General features: G+C 37.3%; 1 protein-coding gene across 1 annotated transcript; it reads right to left on the bottom strand.

Annotated features, from left to right (window-relative positions):
• Window positions 1–3150: 3150 nt before the first annotated feature.
• On the bottom strand, window positions 3151–20762 carry LOC307071531 (uncharacterized protein). The gene is made up of 25 exons (XM_079730542.1): window positions 20605–20762; window positions 20091–20220; window positions 18209–18379; window positions 17706–17843; window positions 17313–17464; window positions 17059–17162; window positions 16716–16911; window positions 16377–16508; window positions 16126–16269; window positions 15806–15941; window positions 14389–14539; window positions 13478–13614; window positions 13219–13330; window positions 12772–12835; window positions 12430–12633; window positions 11964–12109; window positions 11577–11695; window positions 11357–11481; window positions 11154–11251; window positions 10893–11029; window positions 10150–10274; window positions 9897–10042; window positions 9596–9698; window positions 5786–5928; window positions 3151–5567 (listed from the first exon to the last, which is right to left on the bottom strand). The coding sequence occupies exons 2-25, from the start codon at window positions 20218–20220 to the stop codon at window positions 5453–5455; spliced, it is 3228 nt and encodes a 1075-aa protein (XP_079586668.1). The 5' UTR covers window positions 20605–20762; the 3' UTR covers window positions 3151–5452.
• Window positions 20763–21876: the final 1114 nt, after the last annotated feature.

Raw genomic sequence — 21876 nt, 5'->3', positions numbered from 1 at the left:
CGTAGTTGAATGTGGCGCAAAGTTTGTTCCCATCGTAACCCCTCATCAACAGATGATGAAAAAATATCATAACCAAATTTGGAAACATATTTTGTGTTTCTGCTGGGCTGCCCACATCAGCTTCCTGTCCTCTCGCATCCCCATCGTCCTACTCCATTTCATAAACCATAACTGTATTGAACCCTCTGAGGAAAATTATCTAGCTGATGCATTAGTGTTCCTCATCATTTCTTCATGTTCCTTACCATCTCTTCATGTTCCTCATCATCTCTTCATGTTCCTCATCATCTCTTCATGTTCCTCATCATCTCTTCATGTTCCTCACCATCTCTTCAGGTTCCTCATCATCTCCTTGTGTTCCTCACCATCTCTTTATGTGTTCCTCACCATCTCCTTATGTGTTCCTCACGATCTCTTTATGTGTTCCTCACCATCTCCTTATGTGTTCCTCACCATCTCTTTATGTGTTCCTCACCATCTCCTTATGTGTTCCTCACCATCTCTTTATGTGTTCCTCACCATCTCCTTATGTGTTCCTCACCATCTCTTCATGTTCCTCACCATCTCTTTATGTGTTCCTCACCATCTCCTTATGCATTCCTCCCCACCACTCTTCATATGTTCCTCCACATCCTAACAAACGGCTTTTACAAAGACCTTGAATTGATCTTCAAAATCTCTCCAAATGTTTCATCACATTGGTCCTCAACGATCTTGAAATTATCTTGCGAATCCTAAAATATTCTGCAACGATCTTGAAATGTTTTCAAATTTGAAAAACATTTTTCAAATTTCCTCACCTTCCAATTCAAATGCTCAAATAATTTGTTCTGCATATTCAAATGTTACATCTTTTTAGAATTTGTTCCTCAAAACATGTCTCAAGTTATTCAACCACTCCAAATGCGGCCTCACATGTTTCATGTCTCAATCAAATGTTATTTTTAATTGTAACATAACAGGAAAACATATTCTGCTATGCAAAGCAAATTGAGCTGTCTGTGGGCTGTGTGTGTGTGTCTGTCTGTCTGTCTGTCTGTCTGTCTGTCTGTCTGTCTGTCTGTCTGTCTGTCTGTCTGTCTGTCTGTCTGATCTGTCTGTCTTTGTGTGTGTGATTGATTTATTCTGTTTTGATTGTATACCTGTTTTTTTGGCTCTGTGGATTTAATCTCTTGTCCCAAAATGTTCAGCATGAGCAATATTGTGGAATACGGAACAAACACACACAAACATGCATAATGTGCATGTGTTTTTCTGTGTTTGCGTCACCGAATATACTCCTCCCGCTAAATAAAAATGACTACTTGAAATCTGTTGAGAAATGTAAACATTATAGTGTTTTTAACCCATTAACAGCACCTTAACCGTTTAGTTTTTTATGTTTACAGGCCAGTCTTTGCCTTTCCAATATGGTGTCATTGTTGAGATAAGATCCAAAGGTCAATGTGCCTCTATATATATATATATATTCAACCTTGAAATCAGAATGGCATTTAAGCTTCTGAATGGGAAGATGGAGATGTGATAAAAGAACCATTGACTCTCTCTCTCTCTCTCTCTCTCTCTCTCTCTCTCTCTCTCTCTCTCTCTCTCTCTCTCTCTCTCTCGCGTTCTGGCCCTGGCAGATATTACAAGGCAAGTGATTAAAGAGGAGCGGTGATTATTTAAACAGATTGAAGGAGTGTCAGGGCACTACGTTTCTGAGCAGTCACTTTTGTGATGTTTAAACACTGAGGGAGGAGAGAGGGGGGCAAAGAGAGGAAGGGAGTGTTGAGGAGAGATGGAGGAGCTGTTGAGAGGAAGGCGGGCAGGAGAGGAGAATAGAGGTGGGGAGAAGAATTGGGTAGGGGGGGAGACAACGAGGAGGCACAGAGTACAGGAGAAGAGCAATTATAACAGAACGGGGAGCGTTTCAGTAGGTAGGCTGTAAGAAATTATCTATTTAGTCTCTTCTTATCTCTTAAGTGCTTTGATATAGGGTCTCTCCTGCTTCCACATTTCAACTCTTGGTCTGAGGAGAGGAGTGCAGAACTTGTCTGCTGACAGATCTAGTTAGCGAGCAATTAACGAGCAAAACATCCACTGATAAACACAGCGTTAAACTGTAAAGTTTCATTAGGTTCAGAAAACAGAGTGAGAGAGAAAGGGGGGGAAGACCAGAGGAAGGGAACACACAGGGTAATTAGGGTGAATGAGAGAAAGGTGGATGAGGAGGCATGGAGGAGAGATTGGTGGAGGTCCTGACACCTAATTACACCTGAGAATTCATGCAGACCAAAGAAGTAGGCTGGTGGAGACGGGAGATCCGCTTGAAACAGGTGATAGGCTAGGAAGCACAGCAGGAAACAAGCTGTAACTCTGTTTGCTATTGTCATAGTATACACTAACACAGGCACAGGCGCACATATAGACACACATCTTGTATAAGAAAACCCTATACCACATACCATTTGTAAATATTATAAGAAACCATGCAGAGCAGAGGAGAAGGCTGGTGGAGACACAAAATGAGCTAGGAGATAGGAGATATGCTAGGAAACAGGAGATATGCTAGGAAACGGGAGATACTATAGAAAACAGGAGATAAACTAGGAAAGGAGATATGTAAGGAAACAGGAGCTATGCAAAGGAACAGCAGATGTGTGAGGAAACAGGAGATATGCTAGGAAACAGGAGACACAAAGATATACACTCACACTAGCGTCGTCAATTGACTAATCAGGTGATAGTTAATTGGAGTGCCTGAGAGAGTCCATTCCATTTGAATTAAAAATGTGTTCTCATTATATAGTTAATTTACACATACTAATTAATGTAATTAATTCATAGTTTAGCAATTACTTACTAACTATACAGCATGTTTTAAGGTGTAATGTTTGTCTCCCTCGGCACAAGACTGCTTGGAATTATATATATATATATATATATATTTACAATACTGTTTGCTAGATTTGTTAAATATCAAGACCAAGTAAGTGCACTTACTAATAAACTTATAAACAGACCTTTTGGTTCTGTTGTTTCTGTTTCAAAGGGATTATATTTCGGTATGCTGGAGGGTAGTTTTTAAGTTTGGATGTGGTAAATTGTAACATTGACAATTGAATGAAACTGATGACAAGTTTGAACCCATAATCTTTATTCCCATCTGGTGCTGCCATCACTTGCGGAAATCTTTACATTAAATTTCCGTGCTGCACAAATCACCAAAGTAGTGAGCTGTCTGACATCCATGTTGGTTTGTTATGCTATGGCATGCATGTGGCAGTCATCAAAGATGCAGTGATGGTTTTGTAGTGATTTCAGGTTGACCAAAATGTGTAGTATGGCCCCAGCCTAAGGCTGGCATATGGATTTGTTCAAGCCATGTGGTATTGAAATGATGTATGCACTGATGTTTACGGTAGATATATAGAATCTTGAAATACACATGAGAAACATCCAGAATTTGAGTTGATTCCTTTGTCAAAACAGTTACTGAGGATACCCAGTGCCGACAGAGGCACCGATAGCACATTCAGCTTGACAGTGATTTCCGCCGTTGGTCGTAGCTAAAAGACCAAATTGAATTGCAGAGTTAATTCGTAGACTGCTTTGATTCTCTTATGGACACCCTCACAAAGAAAATCTATTGATTTTCCACTTAATTAAATATTACTTGTTATGTCATGTCCTCTCGTTGTATTTTCCCGCCGTTTTTCATAAAAGACCAAAATGAATTGCAGAGCTCATTCGTAGACTGATTGCTTTGATTCTGAGGACATTAAGCAAGTTAAAAAGTGGGGCTTTAAAATGAGATGAAGTCAAAAATAAAGTGTACTGACGTATCTGTATATTCCGATTTATTCTCAAAATTCAGATTTTAACTTAATTTTGACAGACCACGTCAATTTTTTACATCGTTAAATTAGTTGTGAATTAATTTACACACATAAAGTGTGAAGTGTTATTCTATACAGTCTATATTTATGGATAAGGTTAGCAACTATCTCCTACATTACCAAAGGTAACCACTTGAGGGCACCATTTCGTCAGACGCCTTGCGGTGAAGCAATCTGGTTGGGCTGTTAGACTACTTTGGCCCACAGTTGCTCTGGCCTGCCAGTGTCAAGCTGTTTGCTTGTATTCTGTCAAATTATATAAAGGTGGGTAAATTTCTTCATTTTCTTGAATCGTGTGTAACCTTTTTCTACAAAGCTGATAATCACAGCACGGCTGTGATTATCTTCGGCATTCGGCTTACAGCCTTGTACCTATGACAGAATCACAGCCGTGCTGATATTCAGTACAGCAGCACTCCTTCTGTGTGATATTGCTTAGATGAAGGTGTGCTATAGAGGGCATGTTCAGCCGCTTGGGAATGACGGAGAGCATACACAACAAGGGGAGGAACTTTGAGTCCCAGTTGTTTGCCACCAAGTGTGGGTGGCTGGGCACAAGACCTGCACCACCCCTCTGAAGCCTCAGCCTTAGTCATTTTACGTAGAAACTGCAGCATATTATCTTGGTTTCCAAATTGTGGCTTTATCAGGGTTTATTTAGTTACATGATGCACTCTGTTTTTAGTTTTTCTCATAAATTGCTTCATCCAATTTCATGTTTCAAATACAATTGCAACCATTTGGCATGGTTTGAATGATATAAAATAACGTTTATAAAGTTCACGATTTTAGGTTTAATCATGCCGTCTCATTGGGAGTCTAACCCCCTAACATTCAATAAAACACATCTAATTATGTGAACTCTGGATTAAACCAATAATATTGACCAATCACTCCTGCAAAATATGCAATGTTATATTTAAACTAACAAATACTTGTTATTCCCCATGGCTGTTATCGATTATAAATGCCGAAATTAAATTCTTTGAGCTTCAGCATTGCTAGAATAAAATAACATTGTATTACACACATAATCCCAAAATAAACCAACGACTAGCTTGTATTACAACCAGGTTCCACATGGGGCAAGATCTTTTACTTTGGTACATGAGCTGATGACCAATTTCTATAATTATTAGATTGCGGTTCCTGCATATTTCAAGCACACATTCAAAATATGGTTTACGTACCAAAATAATTCACATGGAATGATATAGTTGTGTAAAATAGAAAAAAGAAATTGTGACAATCAACAGTGCTACAAATGATTGGAACTATAGCAGGAGACAGGTGTATCACAAAGTATAGTCTGAGTTTAGGAAATATATCTATAGCTCCTTATCTGAAAGATGGTCTAATTAAACAGATCTATATTAAAAAACTTGAATTGAGTATAGTTATAATTCAAATGAATATCTGGAAAGTTTTCGACAATTCCCTCTCGACAAGAATGTACAGTGATTAATGTTTGATCTTTAAAATGTAAAAAACAATCTTAAAAAATAATCCATGATGCCAGAACACATGGAGGAATCAATGTGTACCGGCCAAAGAAGCCAAAGAGATCATGGTTATTCAAGTTCACGAAGTCTGAATTTCTTCACCATTTTCTTCATATCTCGATCTGGTTTGAGACCACTTGCCTTGAGCGGATGGTCTTCCCCCATTTGTGGATCAAACATTTCCCTGAAAGATATGTATTTTTTGTAAGAGTACACAGGAATACTGTCTTCAGAGAAGACAGAAAGGCTAGCAGCTCTCTAGGGTAAAGTTGACTTGAATTCAAAGTGGAGACTTTCCAAATAGACCAACAGGCAGAGATTTGACCAGGGTACTACATCAGTCTATATCTTCAAACCATCATTACAATAATCTGAACAGGATTGAGTACATTAAAAACCTACGTTTTAAGATGTTTCTCGAGGGCCTTTCGCTCGTAGACTGTTTCATACTTTGTTTTAACGGGATCCACAAAAATCCTCTTGGTGAGTGGACATTTCAGATGGAGGGGTATGTACCTCGGAACAGGAACCCGACCAACCAATTCCTTCAAGATAATAAGAAAAACATGAATTCAAAGTGTTTGTGTGTGTCTGTGTGTGTGTGTATGTTATTTTACGTCAATCGATCACAAAATGTATCTGATAAATCTCATGATATGCTATGATTGATCAGTGATAAATCACAATATCAAAATTTGCCCAAACCCTTGTAGAATATGCTGAAGTACAGCTCTTATTCATCAAGCAGAGAAACAGCGATACATTCTGCCCAGATAACTGCACTCTCATGCCAAAAATTCCCCCCGCCCAATTCTTAAAGGAGACATATTATGCTGTTTTCCCAACAAGTAAACATTGTATATGAGTTCCAGAAAACATGTTTTTGAAGCTGTTTGCTGGAAATAGCTTTTGGGAAAAAACTTCTTGCCTGCCGCTATTCCCCTCTGTTTCTGTATCCATTCAGAATGTGCTGTTTCCGGTGTCTGTAGCTTTAATGCAAACGAGCTGCTGCCCATTGCATACAAATAAGATGTCAAAGTGAACCACAGCATTTAGGTGAAGTGATCGTTGCCGTTCGCGGACGGCAACAATCAATTCGGAGCTCTATATCTTTATGCTATTATATTATTAAATAATAATAATAATAATATAATATAGGTATCTATATTATATAATATCTAATGTCACGGCCAAAAGCTATGTGCGCCTCGGATGATACTATGAATCATAAAGACTGCGTCTGATGTCTCTGGTACTTCCACAACAAGTAAAGACTCGTAGTGGGGGTTATCTCGGCCATGGTTGAGAAGAGTTGGGGGAAAGGAGCTTTGGATTTGACTCTCTGAAGTCCAGCTTGAACCGAGCCCCCCAAGCCGGAGCTGCCGGACTGCTGGGGGAGAGCTTCGGTGTCAGTCTGGCAGCTCCGGCAGCTCCGCCGGACTCCCTGCCAGGCAGTCACATGGTGAACAGACAAATTAGAAATCTATTTTTGTATGGAATCTCCCTGCTTCTGGATTGCGCCAACATCTCCGCCCAGCGCAAGTCCACTGGTCCACAAAATCGTATCTATTCTCTGATTGGGGGGGTGGGAAAGTTGGTGGTTATATTCAAATTTGCCCCCTTCCTAGGTAGGAGGGGGTGCCAAACCCTAAACTGACTCGCTTGTATGGTATCTGTAGGCGTGGTACTTTGAGAAATGCATATCTCACACAAAAAATCATGTACAGACTTATTTCATAGTTTGTATGCGCGTGGGAGCACCAGAGACCCAAAACAACACCCCAAATCCCATGGAAAGTGTTGTTTTCATAATATGTCCCCTTTAAAGCAATTGTGCGATATACTTAAAGCGAGTGATTGATTTACGTAAAGCAAATCAATGTAATGTGAAAACAATGTAATCTGGACAGTAAAGTTATTAAGATACAACAATATTGAACTCGCTCAAAAAGTTATTTTTAGTTTGATTATTTTGATCACTAACAACAGCATTGGGCTACCTCATATAACAATATCTACAGCTGGTTGGGTAGCCCAGTCATCTCATTGTATTTTAGCAAGTTAACATTATGTTACGTGTGATAATTGCATTAGAATGAAATTACATAACATGAATAAACTTGACTTTACTCAAAGTCAATAAAACATTAATACAAGAACTTGATTTATCAGGCAATGGTGAAAACGACAACTCCCCTAGCGGAAGAAATGACCTCATACTTTGAAGGTTTCCAGATTAATCATGAGCATTAATGACTAAGTCCAAATAATATATATATATATATAAATAATATATTTATATGGGAGAGTGGGGTAAGATGAGACCATTTTTACTCCTGTTGTCCCCCCTATGCAAAAGAATAAGACCGAAGTAAAATGACGGCCCTCGTACCTATTTCAGGATGTCCCCTGTCAATCAAAATGATAACAATGCATCTATGACATAGGTCTGTGAAAAAAAGTTATGTTTTGGCTGAACCTGCCCCAGCTTAGGGGTAAGTTGATCCATCTGGGGGGGTAATTTTCCAATTTACGTTTTCAAGTTGAATGCATTTTACTTTTCCAATAGTCTTACTTATCTGCTTAAGGTAAGTTTAAAGAGTATAAAACCTGTCAACATTTCCGTATTTTGCCCCTTCTCTGATGGATTTTTACCCTTGACATCAGCGGCTGCTCTCTCCATCTCCTTTCTCTCTCTTTGTTAGCATGATAGCTTTTCTACAATGTCTAAAATATGAAAAACCAAATCAGTTGTGTAAAACTGCATTGAAATACCACTTCGTACTTTAGAGAATTAACTTAACTTCAGTGCATGAAGGTGGGATAAGTTGAATGACTGGCTCAACTTAAAACACAGCGGGTGGCTCAAAATGGTGGCCCCACAGCCATCATTTTGGAAAAAAACTGCCTAGTTTAACAATTCAGACAAAGCTTTAGCTAAATTATTCCCATGGTTTTATACCTTGGCAAATCACCAACATGACATTTATTTTTACTGTGGATACATTTGCTTGGAAAAAGCTATTATACATGATTTTTAAAACTTACTTTGACAAGCAAAAAACTGTTTATTGTAAAAAAAAAAAAACATACTTGCAACTTGACCATGTGCTTCTCTCAAGGGCCAGACACTAATTGTGGATGCTTCCTGAATTGATGGTCAAATTACAACAAATGTACAGTTGCTTAAATACAGGGGGTTGGTCAACTTACCCACTGGCTCATCTTATTACCCCACTCTCCCCAATATATATATATATATATATATATATATATATATATATATATATATATATATATTCTATGTAATAACTGCAAATATTGATATGGAAATTAATGCTTACCCTTAATCTAAAAAACACCCTAGACTGAATGGCCACCTAACTCGCCACCCCATTGGCCAACCTTGTCGTATTTGCATTTTTGGGGAATTTTTGTCTTTTTTAATTTTTCATTTTTGCAGGTTATGCAAAGGGACCATTACCATACCTGCGAATACAGCTACCTTTGAACGAAGCATTTCCACACTCAAACTGATCAAGACCTACCTTAAATCTACCATGGATGATGTTCGACTCAGCAATCTAGGAATTTTAAGTGTAAAGTAAAGGCGAGCAGAGGCCTGGATTTTGGTGATTTTGTGAATCGCTTTGCTACAAACCACAAAAATACGGCTGTTGTAAGATGAATATATGGCAAGATAATGTATTTTTTATATGTAAGAGGCAGGGATTCAAATGTTAGAAAAATTAATGTTTTTGCCATTGTGTAAGTTATTTTCATCTAAATGCACTGCAATTTGACTTCATATTTTTACACTGTTAGACCAGGTTGAGTTTGTGTTTTTTTTTAAAACAGAACTGAAAAGTTGAGACCAAACTACACTGCTTGTCTAAGTATCTGAGTTCAATCTATACACACAAGGCCTTTAGAAATGTGACATTTAAAATGAGTCAATATTATGATGTAGTGTTACAGTGTGTACATGCCTTAAAAATTCCCTAAATTTCAAGATGGCTTATCTTTAGATTTATGTGCAACCCCAAATTGATCTCTGGTCTCACCCTGGAAACCCCACTAAAAATGTTCTAGCTCCGCCACTGTGTGTGTGTGTGTGTGTGTGTGTGTGTGTGTGTGTGTTCTTCTTTATAAAGAATTATAAAGAATGTAACATAAAAAAGAATTATAAAGAATGTAACATAAAAACTTCACCTGCTCCTTGTCATTGAAGGACTTGGCTGCGGTTTTCGTTGTATGGTCCTTGGCTTTTTGGTCATACTCCTCCTTGCTTGACTGGAATTGCTCAGCCAAAATGCTTCCAACAGAGAATTTTTTTTGAATTGAATGGTATTATGCATCAGTAATTTGCTTAGTTCAATTAGTATGTTTAAGGTTTCATTTTAGGTTGTGGAATTATACAATTCTAAAATGCATAACTACAAACTTAATCGCAAGTCATAGCTGCAGTTTCTTCCTCTGAATGTTTTTTTTAAACTATGCTGGTTGATCTAACCTGTCTAGTGGATCTTCAGCCTCAGGGGCGATGAGCAGTCCATAAACGGCATCCAGGATCTCCTTCATGGGGATGTGTGCGTTGTAGCCACGGTCAAATATGTTGTGACATATCCGTCCAGAATTGTTGATATTGCAGTGGTACATCTTTGCTTATATTAGGAAAGTGTAACCACAGAATTATAAACAGTATTGACTTCTACATGGGATCTTTTGCACCAATAATATAAAATGCGATACAGATTGAAGGATACGACTGTCACAAAGCGGAGTGTTGGAGGTTTCACAGGATAATCCGGACCAAACTGACAGTACAGCTCAAAGGTGCCATTCTCATAAGGCGTGTCAGGGGGACCCTGCATCAGAATCTTCCAAAACGCTATGGACAGTTATAAATCACACTAACATTTATAAGTCTGAAAACATTGAGAAATCACAAACATAACAGTTCTATAAATAGCACACAGGACAGTTAAAAATCACATATACCAGTTAGAAATCACACACATAAGTTTTACAAGCCATACACAAGTTAGAATCACATGTAAGAGTAATGAATCAAAACACATTTGAGGCCCAACAAATGGATCTACATGATCCATGTGAATGCCAGATTTAAAATTGAAAAGGTTAACTTCCCCTTTGCCTTTCGCCTTTTTCAAGGGTGCAAACTTTGCATCCTGGAATGAACACACAGCTACAAATAAATTATCATATCATCCAGTTCGAACGTCAGAATTAAGGGGCTAATCTAGAAGAATATAAATAGGGTATCTATATCTGTCAAAATTACCTCCTATGAATCAAATATCCTTTAATGATTCCAATGATCTAAGAATAAGACACTAGTTTTTCAGCTCTCCTCATATTCATAAACTGCATCAGTATATCACAATTAATGCATAGTGTGTCAATATAATCTCAATGAAAGACGTTTGATAAATGATGACGGTGAACCCAGAAACAAGTCTTGCCTGTGGCCAAGATTCTTACTTACTGAAGTCTGACTCGGATGGGAAGATGCTGAAGTAGGGATGAGGGTCACAATGTAGGCTTCTCAACTCCTCTAGTATACGTTTGTCCTTCTCCATTAGGGGTCTTTTCTTAGATTCCTGGATCTTCTTTTTCAAAGCACTGTTTGGAAAGAAGTGCGTGCTTGGTTCAGTCTGGGGGTGGGTGGTGGGGGGTTGTAACAAGAGCGCTCGACATGGAAGGAAAGGTAAAACACAACACGAATGGTGAGTTGGTTTGTACAAACTTCTCTGCAGCAGTCACTGTGCTGTTGAACTCGCTTGGTAGAGAGGTCTCGGGGAGGACATCATAGCCATGTTTTGCAAAGATGCTTCTTAAAACAGTCTGGTGGACAGATGAAATGCATGCAACTTAGAATAATATAACAATTGACTGTTTTGTGTTAGTATTATTTTAAAACTATATAGTATTCCATGCAATGAAACTAACCCCACTCGTGATGGACGACGGATCAAGTTTCTTCTTGGGTTTTCTCATTTCCAATGAAAGAACAGTCTCACTTTCAAAAAGTTTGAGGCCATCTGTGCTTGTTTGTGGCTTGAAACAGCAACCCCCTAAATTAAGAAAAGGTTGTTAAGTAAAAATAGATTGAGTATAGGCTATGTTTCGACTATGTGTGTCTGAGTTACCGGCTCTAGTGATGCTATACCTGTGGCGTTGCTGATTCCGTGAAGTGTTTTGTTAGCCACGTTTCCAAGCAGGATACAATCCACAATGATGTTGGATTTGATCAGACTCACTGCCACGGTTTCAGGTTTTGTTGTTGATCTGTGTGGGCAAATATTCACATAACATCACAAACTCAAAAATCAATAAATGTAATTTGTAGTAAAAAGTCCATACAAATCTATATCACCAACATTTGAACACAAGATGAACTAAGTATGGGTGTTTGATAAACAATATACACGTCCCTGTATATGTGTTTGGATTTGATTTGAAATTATAATGCAATTTTGTGGTTGTTTGACCTTGTGTAAGGTTGTGAGAGAGCATGTCCATTGAATACTTTTTTGTTAGAAAAAACACAATTTACCCAAAATCTTGTCCATCTGTGAGACAAATGATACGGAGTCTACATTCAGGGAACCTCTTCTTCACTGCTTCCATTTCATTAACTCCATGTTGCAGGGCATTGTACAGAACAGTGTTCCTTTGTAGTTTAAGGTCACGCAGATGTTCCTGTTGTTAATTGTAGGTCTAGGGTTAGGGCTGTATATATCTTTGTATCCTTTAATCAAGTGTACACTGTCAAAATGTTGATGCCGTTTTTTTTGAACAAGGTTATCTAATGGAAAAAAAATATGCTATTTATGGGAATGATTAACATGTATTAATTTATTTATTTTAATTATTTATTTAATTAATTGATTTCATGTTATGAATTTTGTTTATATATATATATATAGCCTATCAAATGTTGTTTTCTAATTTCCATATTTTCTAATTTGACATAAAACATATTTTTTTACAACTTTCTTGAGATAATGTTAGAAACCTACCTTGAATATTTCCAGAGTTTCTGTGAATGTATGGATGAGTTTCACGTCTGAGCTGAAACTCACAAGGCTGATCAAGTGTCGGAAATCATAGGCCATGGTCCTTGATGCAAAGCTGTCAAATAGCTCCTTTGCAGCATCTATTTTTTTCATTTTCAGATCATCATAGCAATTCACCCTCATGGAGGTACTGGTATCAATCAGAACCTAAAGAAAATATAGAACTTTAAATAATAACAATATAATAACTATGCTTTGTACTGTTATATAATTGCTATAATATTCTGATTTATTCACTTAGCAGATGCCCATAAAATAAACTGCAAGTATAAAAGTAAACAGTACCATTATTGCTTCTTTTGGAGTCCTGCAAGTAATAAATGTTTGGCCATCTGAAAGATTACCAGTTCTATATAAAGAAAAATGCAAAGAAGGAGACTAATTACTTCTACAGATTGACAATTGTAGATAGAGATAGATCATCTACCAATCTATGTTTCATTATCTGCATTTTCTTTCCGATATATAATGAATTTTTCCTTAACATAAAATATGGCAAATAAGTGAATGTATTATAATTTAATACAATAACAGTCGGTACTATACATTTCAGTTGAGAAGAGCAATAAGGACACTGGCTTTTTAACAATATATTTAACAGAAAGATATTTTTATTAATTTGCTTATTTTACATAATATGCGATGCAAACTACTGTTGTGTATGTAGTATGATATTTTGTGCACACATAAATGTGTTTAATGTTTGTAAAAAATGGAAACTTATTTTATTACCTTGCAGCCAGTTCATCCAAATTCACAGTTTCGACCTTGCCACTGAGAAAATTTAACACTTTTATATCTTGTGGCTTGAATTTATCTTTGTACAGACAAATGCAGAGATTATCTGCAAAAAGAATATGCATGTGTTAATGAACAAATAATGCACTGTAGGCTATGGATGCTGATCCAATGGAACCAATAGCTGACAACAAAACAAACATAAATAACATTAATGTGTGTACTGTATGTGTTTGTGTGTGATATGCACTACCTTCACTCAGAAGTACAGGCAATGGCCCAGGTTGCCCTGCTTCCTTGAGTTGGAGCGGGGGAGTCACTCGTAGGAAGGGGAACTCTGTCAGTTTCTCTGTCATGTTGGCAAAAGTCTCCTTCATATTCACCTGAAAGCTTTAAGCAAAAACAATGACCAACCATGGCATGAACTTGATCACTTTAGCTTTTGTTGCACTTAAGATTCATGGAAACTTTACAAAAGGTATACACCACAACTACTTTGGTGGCGGTAAGGAACCTCGACTGCATTACCATTAGTTATTATTTTCCAATAAAGGGACCTCCAAGACTGGTTTATTCTACTAACACGACATCTACTTAATTAGCCAAAATTTAAAAATACTGTGGTATAATGCTTTTTATTTAACAGCATAGTTAAATATCTGATCCTAATTGGCCATTAACGTTCCAAGGGTGTGAATTATTTTTTCCAGAACGGGACACCTCTTACTGTTAAAAATTCTGAACCAGTCGGTCTACCAAATTTTTCATTGACAACACAGAAACAATGTGGTTGCAGAATGTGGTTGAAGAATGTCAAGATTTTTGCTGACTTAAGTCGACATAAAATATTAAGTAATTAACAAAAGTAACTTATATATATTCCTTGCTGGTAACTATGGTATCCACAGAATAATGCCTAATAAATTTAGACAGGGGTGGTGATGCGGCCTAGGCAAAGTTGTTTACCATCACCAAAGTGACGAGATAGCCCATCCTTGTTTATTCCTTACATAGTACAACTCCCCTTGCCTTATTCCTCACTAGTCCACTTTCAAAATCTGTCCACAACATAATTTAAATAAGAATGTGATTTTCAAGGATAAAAAAAATAGATAAGTCAGTTTGATATTCAACATGGAATATCTGTGTTAAATTGCTACATACTTCTCTCCAGTCATGTCGGCGTGAGACAACCATAAGTGGTATGTTTTGATGAAGGGAGGCAGGCTGAGCAGTATCTTCTCCAGATCAGTGTTCCTCTTCAGTGAGCTTTCCTGCAAGTCTACTTCGGAGCAATTTGGAATTGTCCCTCCATCTTAGAAAGCAAATCAAGCCAATGTAAATGAAGCTAACAAAATGGTCAACCATAACATATGGTCGCAACAATTTACTTTTCATTGTAGATCAATTCTAAGAGCGCCTTGTCCATTGTATTTTTGGGATGTATGATTACATCACTATAACATTGATTCCTTCATGTTTGCTTTACGCCTTACCTTTAATATATATTATATTATATATATTTTGCAAGTCACAGAACTGAATAATTGAATTAAGTTTAGTTATTAGATTTAGAAATATATATTTTAAAGGTTTCATGTTACATTACAGTACATTTATTTAGCAGACGCTTCTGTCAAAAGCGACAAACCTTAAGTGCATTCAACAACGTAGAAAAACCTCTGAAAGTGCAAGAAATACTCAAGTGCATACAACCTCAAAAATAAGCAACACAACTGGTTTTAAGTGCTACAATGTAGAAAGAATAGAAAGAGACAAATAGTTAGCTTATTTCTTTTTTCACTTTTCATGTGGATTCTGTTATGAGCAAGCAATCTAGTGAACACCATCAAGGTCAAATGTGTATTGAACTCATGCTGGTGGACAATGTCAACAATGTTTGTTTGGTGAGGAATTCCGTAAGAATGCCTGTTATAGTACAACTTGGATGGTTTTGCTGGGAAAAGGGAAGTAAGTGATATCTTAGGTTGATTAAGTTTGTACTTTCATAACTTTTTTAATTTGAATGGGCATTTATGATTGGACGTAACATTAGTTTATCATTGTAATTCTATCAACCCACGAAGCTCGCACACTAGTGCTCTGAACGACCAAGTGTGAGACAACTGCAGTTCACTTACTGGCCACTTTGGCCAGTAAGTGAACTGTACTCGTCAGTGAGTGAATTACTGAGTACTGAGAAGGATTTTCTGAATAATATATTTACATAACACTATAGTATATATAAAAAAGCACTTTCTTTTTTCTTTTTAACATTTTATTATTCAAAATTCCTTTGCCTATGGGATTGCAATGCGGGGGGGTGTCTCCATTTCAATTCCATTCAAAAAGCTTTATGGCACGACCACTGTTACTAATGCATTATTTTGTCTTTATGTTTTCTTTCCCTAAGAGAGTTTTCTACTTTGTTAATGCATAATAATTAAAAAATATATATTTTATTTTTATATAGATATATTGTTTATACATTGGTAGTCAAGGCGGGGCCCTATGGTTGTCTTAACCATGGGGGAAACACTGATATGCAAAGCTAATCTGTACTGTACACTGCTCAATTTACCTCTGATCTTTTGAAGGACATAAGCCCTTTCAAAGACAACTGGGGTTCCAGGTACATTGATTGGTTCACAGAAAGGAACTCCTTGTTCAGTTGTCAGTTTTATCGGTGCATAATTTTCATGCGTCGTCGACTGATTCTGGTAAAATGGGGGAAAACAGTTAACTATTTCTAAGAAAACAGCTATAATTAAATAAAAGTGCAGTGAAACACAATATAATCAAAATTGTTAGACAGAGGAGTAGCTTTCCGTGCACTTCAATGGACAGGTTTGAGCTAAACAATATCATGACAAGGTCTACAGCTAGTTGTACAAAACGTACCTCCGCTGCTTTTATGAGATATGCCCAACAGTGTGATGAATACTCAAAGACGTCAATGTCCTCTATTGGTTTTTCATCAGTGCGTTGTCCAGGCCTTGGCAAAAGTTCTCTAAACAGCACATACAGTCCCTCAAAGATTGCTATCTATGGGGGTTTGAAGAGAATAAAACCATAATGTATAGCATGTATTATAGTTGTGCAGTGTAAAAAGCACATTTTAAAGATGGCTAAATGCTTACAGTACCACATACCTTCTGAATTCTGGTTACAATCTCATTCTTGCAGATCAGCTGGTATAAACTTTGTGCAAGAGGGTTACAGCCAGTTAGTTGGCGAATGTAAGCAACCACCTTTTTGAAATTTCCTCCAAACCTTTCTGATCTCTGAAAGAGGACATAAGCATTGCTTTAAGTTTTAATATACTCTCAATGTAGTATTTAAAGGATTTGTTAGGGAAGCCTTATTCTACTTTTAAAACTCATAATATATAAATGACTAATATGATAAAGACTAAATATCTAAATTATGATTAATATAAAAATACCAATATATTAGTCTATTAAAATAGTATATTCTTTAATGTGGCTTACCACAGAATACAGTGAAGAGAGGAACACACTCTGCCCTAATGTTGTTTGTTTCACAGACGGGTCAACATCATTACTGAACATCGCAACATTGTCTTGGGGTTCGTCATGACATGTAGACAAGGAGAAATTAACTGTTGAACTTTTGTCTTCAGAGATACCACAATCTTCCAAAAGGTCACAAGCACCATGGTCCCCTCTGTCAAAATGAAGTTGAGATTCATTACTAATGATTTGAGTGACGAGATAAATTGTGAATATATATATATATATATATATATATATATATATATATCAAAATGAATAAATAAAAAACAAACAAAAACAACATATGTTTTGAGATTACTGGTAATGGAGAGCATGTGCTGGTATTCCACTTTCAATCGCCAGTTTTCTTCTCAAATCATTAATTGTGTCAGTGGTCAAGTTGACAGATATGTCAAAGTTTCCCTGGGGGTCGAAGGCAGAGAAAACAGAGTGATATTAAAAATACATGGTCATTTACCATTTAAATTGCTTTAAAACTAAACAAAACAAGGGGCTCAGGGATCGATTGTGTTATGCCTTCTTAAAACATGAACTTGCATATTCAACACTCACCTTGAGCATTATGTGACATCGAACATTGTGCTCTCCTGGAGTTTCTTCAACTGATGGGTTTTTCATTACAATTTTTTGGTCAAGGTTCTGGGTGGGTGTAAATATGGCATAGAGTATGTCTTGGTTTTTGATATGTCTGTCTTTTAAGGACCCTAGCGAAAGCAAGAAAACAACAACACAAATGTAAAAATTCCAAAATATCATATTTGAACGTAATGGATAGTTTAAGCAACCAAATAAAATTGAATAAATACATATGTACATATATACACACATGTACATACACACACACACACACACACACACACACACACACACACACACATATATATTACTGTAGTTAACTACAGTTTTGTATCCATGATTTCATCAAAAGGTAAATGCTGCTCTTACATGTGTTGAGGAAGGGGTCATCGGTTAGGGGCATTCCATCCACCGTGTACAGACAGACACCTTTACTGTTGCCAACATTTTCCAGATGACAAATCCTCAGCATTAAATCTTCAACCGTGTTCTGTGCAGGGTCCATGTCTACAAGGAGAACCAATTATCTATTTATGTTATATTGAATATATATTGAATGAATTGTTTGTTTAATAATAGTTTGGGTCATAGACGGGTGTGGGCTCTCAATGGAAATATGAATAGTTTCTGCTGCTGGTTGAACAGAATGGCCCTGCTCTGTAAGAGGCAAAGCCGCACCCTCATGACGGCTGTTTGTAAACCAATAAGGGACGTCACGCTACGTCAATTGTATTTGTCCAAACCATAATAACTTCCTCCATACCGTCCTACTTGGTCTCACACTTTCTATAATTTTTTAACACAATTTTTTATTTAAAAACGATTGGAGTGTTTGTGCAACAGTCATTAATATACAAACGCGTCACTCTTACCTTGGATATGTCTTGGCTCAGAACACTGTGGGTATGTATATTGAAGGCTGAATTCCTCCAGCATCTTCTTGACGGCCCCTGGTCCATGGCCCTCTGGGTCTGGCCTGGCTCTGAGCCTTCTCACATGGTCCTTCAGGTTTTGAAAGCGATTCCTCTCCACTTGACTCAAACCTGTTTTGGAATGTGTTGATTTATTGAGTGTTTACAGGCTGAAGCTTCTGGACTAGTCTTGGACCCATTTAATCGGGACGTTGTGCCGGCCAATTGAGATTTCTTGATTTAAGTAGCATCTTCAGTAACATGTATTTTACGTTCTTATTTACAGTGAGCATATGCCAACCAGCAAGCTCATGGAAAAGAATGACAGAGTAGGTGTAATGAAGCTATAAAGTCTTTAGTAGACGCCATGTTGGCCTTGTGTTTCCTCCTTGTCTCACAGCGACAAATAAGCGTTAAATATGAAACTTTTATGGTCCCGTCCGCTATGCTATTACACCAGGAATATTTTACATAACACAAAGAAAAATACGTCAAGTCTTGAGGACGCAGCTTGCGTGATCTGCTAACTAACAAAAGCTGCGCAGTGTAAGTAACGGAGGCCACTGTACCGGGGTGAAATCGGTTTTATATTCGACATTCGTCTATTTTCCGGGGTTGTATCTGTAATAGCGTCACGAAAACCGCACCAATTTCCTCCAGGATGGTATTATTTTGTACAGAAAACTAAGACTGACATTTCACAGGCTTGATCAACTCACCAAAATCAGCGAGTCTGGCAAAAGATCAAAGAAACCGAGCCGAATATACTTCCTAGTGCCATACTGCAGCGGAGTGCTTAGGGACCATCAAAAAAGCGCAACGTCTTTTTTTTCTTTCTTTTTAATAGCTCACTTGTTTTTATAGATATCAACACCAACCACATCGGATGTGTTTATGAACTCATTGTGGAGTTTCCACAACCCTTTGTTTTAAAGAAAAATCTTCTTTTTTTTTAAAGGCATACGTAATCATTGTGTATAGTTAGGCTAATTCATATTCAAGGCATTTATTTTGTAATAGCTCACTTGTTTTTATAGATATCAACACCAAACCACGTCTGATGTGTTTATGAACTCATTGTGGAGTTCCCACAACCTTTTGTTTTAAAGAAAAACCTTTCAATTTTTTTTAAAAGGCATACGTAATCATTGTGTATAGTTAGGCTAATTCATATTCAAGGCTTTTAAAATAAAGGGTTGTGGGAACTCCACAGTGAGTTCATGAACACATCAGAAGTGGTTTGGTGTTGATATCTCTAAAAACAAGTGAGCTATTACAAAATAAAAGCCTTAAATATGGATGCAATACATGCACTGACTACTTTAGCCTTTTTTAAAAAAAAAAAAAAAAACATTAAAAGGTTTTTCTATAAAACAAAGGGTAGTGGGAACTACAAAACGAGTTCATAAACACATCAGAAGTGGTTTGATGTTGATAGGATGAATTTCCAGTGAGTTATTAAGAATCGAAAAAAAGGACGTTGCACTTTTTTGACGGTCCCTAAGCACTCCGCTGCCGTATGGCACTAAGAAATATATTCGGCAAGGTTTCTTTGATCTTTCGCCAGACTCGCTGATTATGGTGAGTTGATGAAGCCTGTGAAACGTCAGTCTTAATTTTCTTTGCAAAATAATACCATCCTGGAGATAATTGGTGCGGTTTTCGTGAAGCTATTACAGTTACAACCCCGGAAAATAGACGAATGTCGAATATAAAACCAATTTCACCGCGCCGCCCACTGTTTGGTTTGATGGTGTCTCTTGACATGTATTCTTTATAGGCCTTGACGTTTTGATTAGGGGTCTAAGCATGATTAGCTGTTTGTAATACTGGCTTGCCTTACCTATTTGGTTTAGATCATCCTCTGTCAAACTGTCGCTGAAGTCCCTCTCATCGGTCACACCGATGTCAAGAAATCTTTTATAGTACTCAGCCAGTCTAAATTGATCAAGCAGGTTGTAGATCGCACCCATCTAAATAATTGAAACATTTAAGTGTTACAATTAGGCTAGAAATAGCATGTACACATTTATAAAGTGTGCCTAAGACGAATAACTAAAGGACAGGCTACAAGTAGAGATCTGTCAAAGTGAAAGCGAAACATAATTTATATTCCAGGAAATTGAAACCTTTGTTACCAAAAACTATTGGTCTATAAGGCCAATACAAGTTTACGTTCGGTATGCATATCAGTAAATGTATAGCCGAATTAATGTTGCATTAGAAATTGCCTATGAAATGTTTTGTAAATCGAAAGACTTTTCAGTAAATTTAAATGGATTTTATATCATAGGCCAATTATTTTGGTTAAAAGTGTACATTCCGTTCTGAAAATTAAGCAAAAAAAGTTAGACTACCTTGTAGATCTAATGGTCCGCCCCGTGAAACCACGGCTTCAGTCAAGTTGAAGTCACCTTCTCCCCAGGCTGGAAGCACTGAGAAGTGGAGTTGTTCCTCCCCCGTTTTTTACAAGAAATTAAGGTCCTCCCCGACCTCGGGACCAACGAGTGAAAATGATCACTCCCCAATGAATCACTCACTCACTCACTCACTCACGCACTCACGCACGCACGCACGCACTCACTCACTCACTCACTCACAGTGGAACCGGTAGAGGGCGCAAATGCAGCCACCAGGACACAAACCATTCTATTCCTGCCTAACCTAATCTAATGAACACAGATAATGTAGGTATATTATAAGGAATAAAAACACATTTTCATTTATAGAGTAACAGTCTAACAACACAACTGTGATATACTGTGTAAACATCAAGCCAATAAAAACAAAGATGAGCTTGTTAAAAGTATGCAGTAAGCATATAAAGAAAATATGTCCCGGTAGCCAATGCTCCGCGCCAGGTACCGGTCCACAGCCTGGTGGTTGATAACCCCTGTTGTAAAGTATTAGTTGGCAAGCGGACCCCAGACCTCACAGCCATAGCAGATGTCCACTTTTAAGTTTCCTCTGATGGTGCAGAAGGCCCTCCTTGCCTTGTTTCTGGAGTGGTTCACAGCTTTTCTTTGTTCTTTAGAGGGCCAGGGATATGGGGTGGCCGCATAATGGGTACTGTGTAGCCATTTGAGATTGTAATTGCAGATTAAGTGGTAAACAAATAAAGTTGACTGGACCTGGCACAAATGTGTGGATCTTTTTATATTGATGTGGAGAACTTTTGATGGAAGCTTTGAGGCTTCTTCATAAGTGGATTCACAAATGGCTGTTTTGCTGGAGTTTCGTCCATTCATATATAATTCATATAATAAAAAACATATTATAAACAATAATGTCTTCCTCCCCACATTAATCAACACACGTAAAGCTTTCAAAGACTTGAATTACCCGGTGGCTAGCCTGAAAATAACAAACCATTTGGGTTAATTGTATTTTTGTGATTGGGTTTGCTGGATTTGGGATTATATTTAAATTTATTAAAGGGTTTTTATTGTTTGGATGTGGACAATTTTAACATTGACATTTTAATTAAAGTGTTTGCAAGTTTTACACCATATTCTTTGCTCCCATCTGGTGCTTCCATCACTTGCGGAAGTCTTTTGTATTTTTTTCCCGTGCTGCAAAAATAACAGTGGCGAGCTGTTTGTTATGCTATGCTATGGTATGGTGCATTG

The sequence above is a fragment of the Pollachius pollachius genome (genome assembly GCF_949987615.1).
Source record: "Pollachius pollachius genome assembly, chromosome: 2".
NCBI lineage: Eukaryota > Metazoa > Chordata > Actinopteri > Gadiformes > Gadidae > Pollachius > Pollachius pollachius.
Note: the sequence above shows the minus strand (reverse complement) of the source record. Positions and strands in the feature narration are given on the sequence as shown.

What these genes read in the sequence shown, in the direction of transcription:
- LOC307071531 (XM_079730542.1), bottom strand. Translation starts at nt 20,220, where the DNA reads ATGGGTGCGATCTACAACCTGCTTGATCAATTTAGACTGGCTGAGTAC. An exon ending in TGAGCCAAGACATATCCAAG is followed by an intron (nt 17,844 to 18,208) that starts GTAAGAGTGACG and finishes TTCTCCTTGTAG; the next exon opens with ACATGGACCCTGCACAGAAC. An exon ending in CGTCGTCCATCACGAGTGGG is followed by an intron (nt 11,252 to 11,356) that starts GTTAGTTTCATT and finishes TCTGTCCACCAG; the next exon opens with ACTGTTTTAAGAAGCATCTT.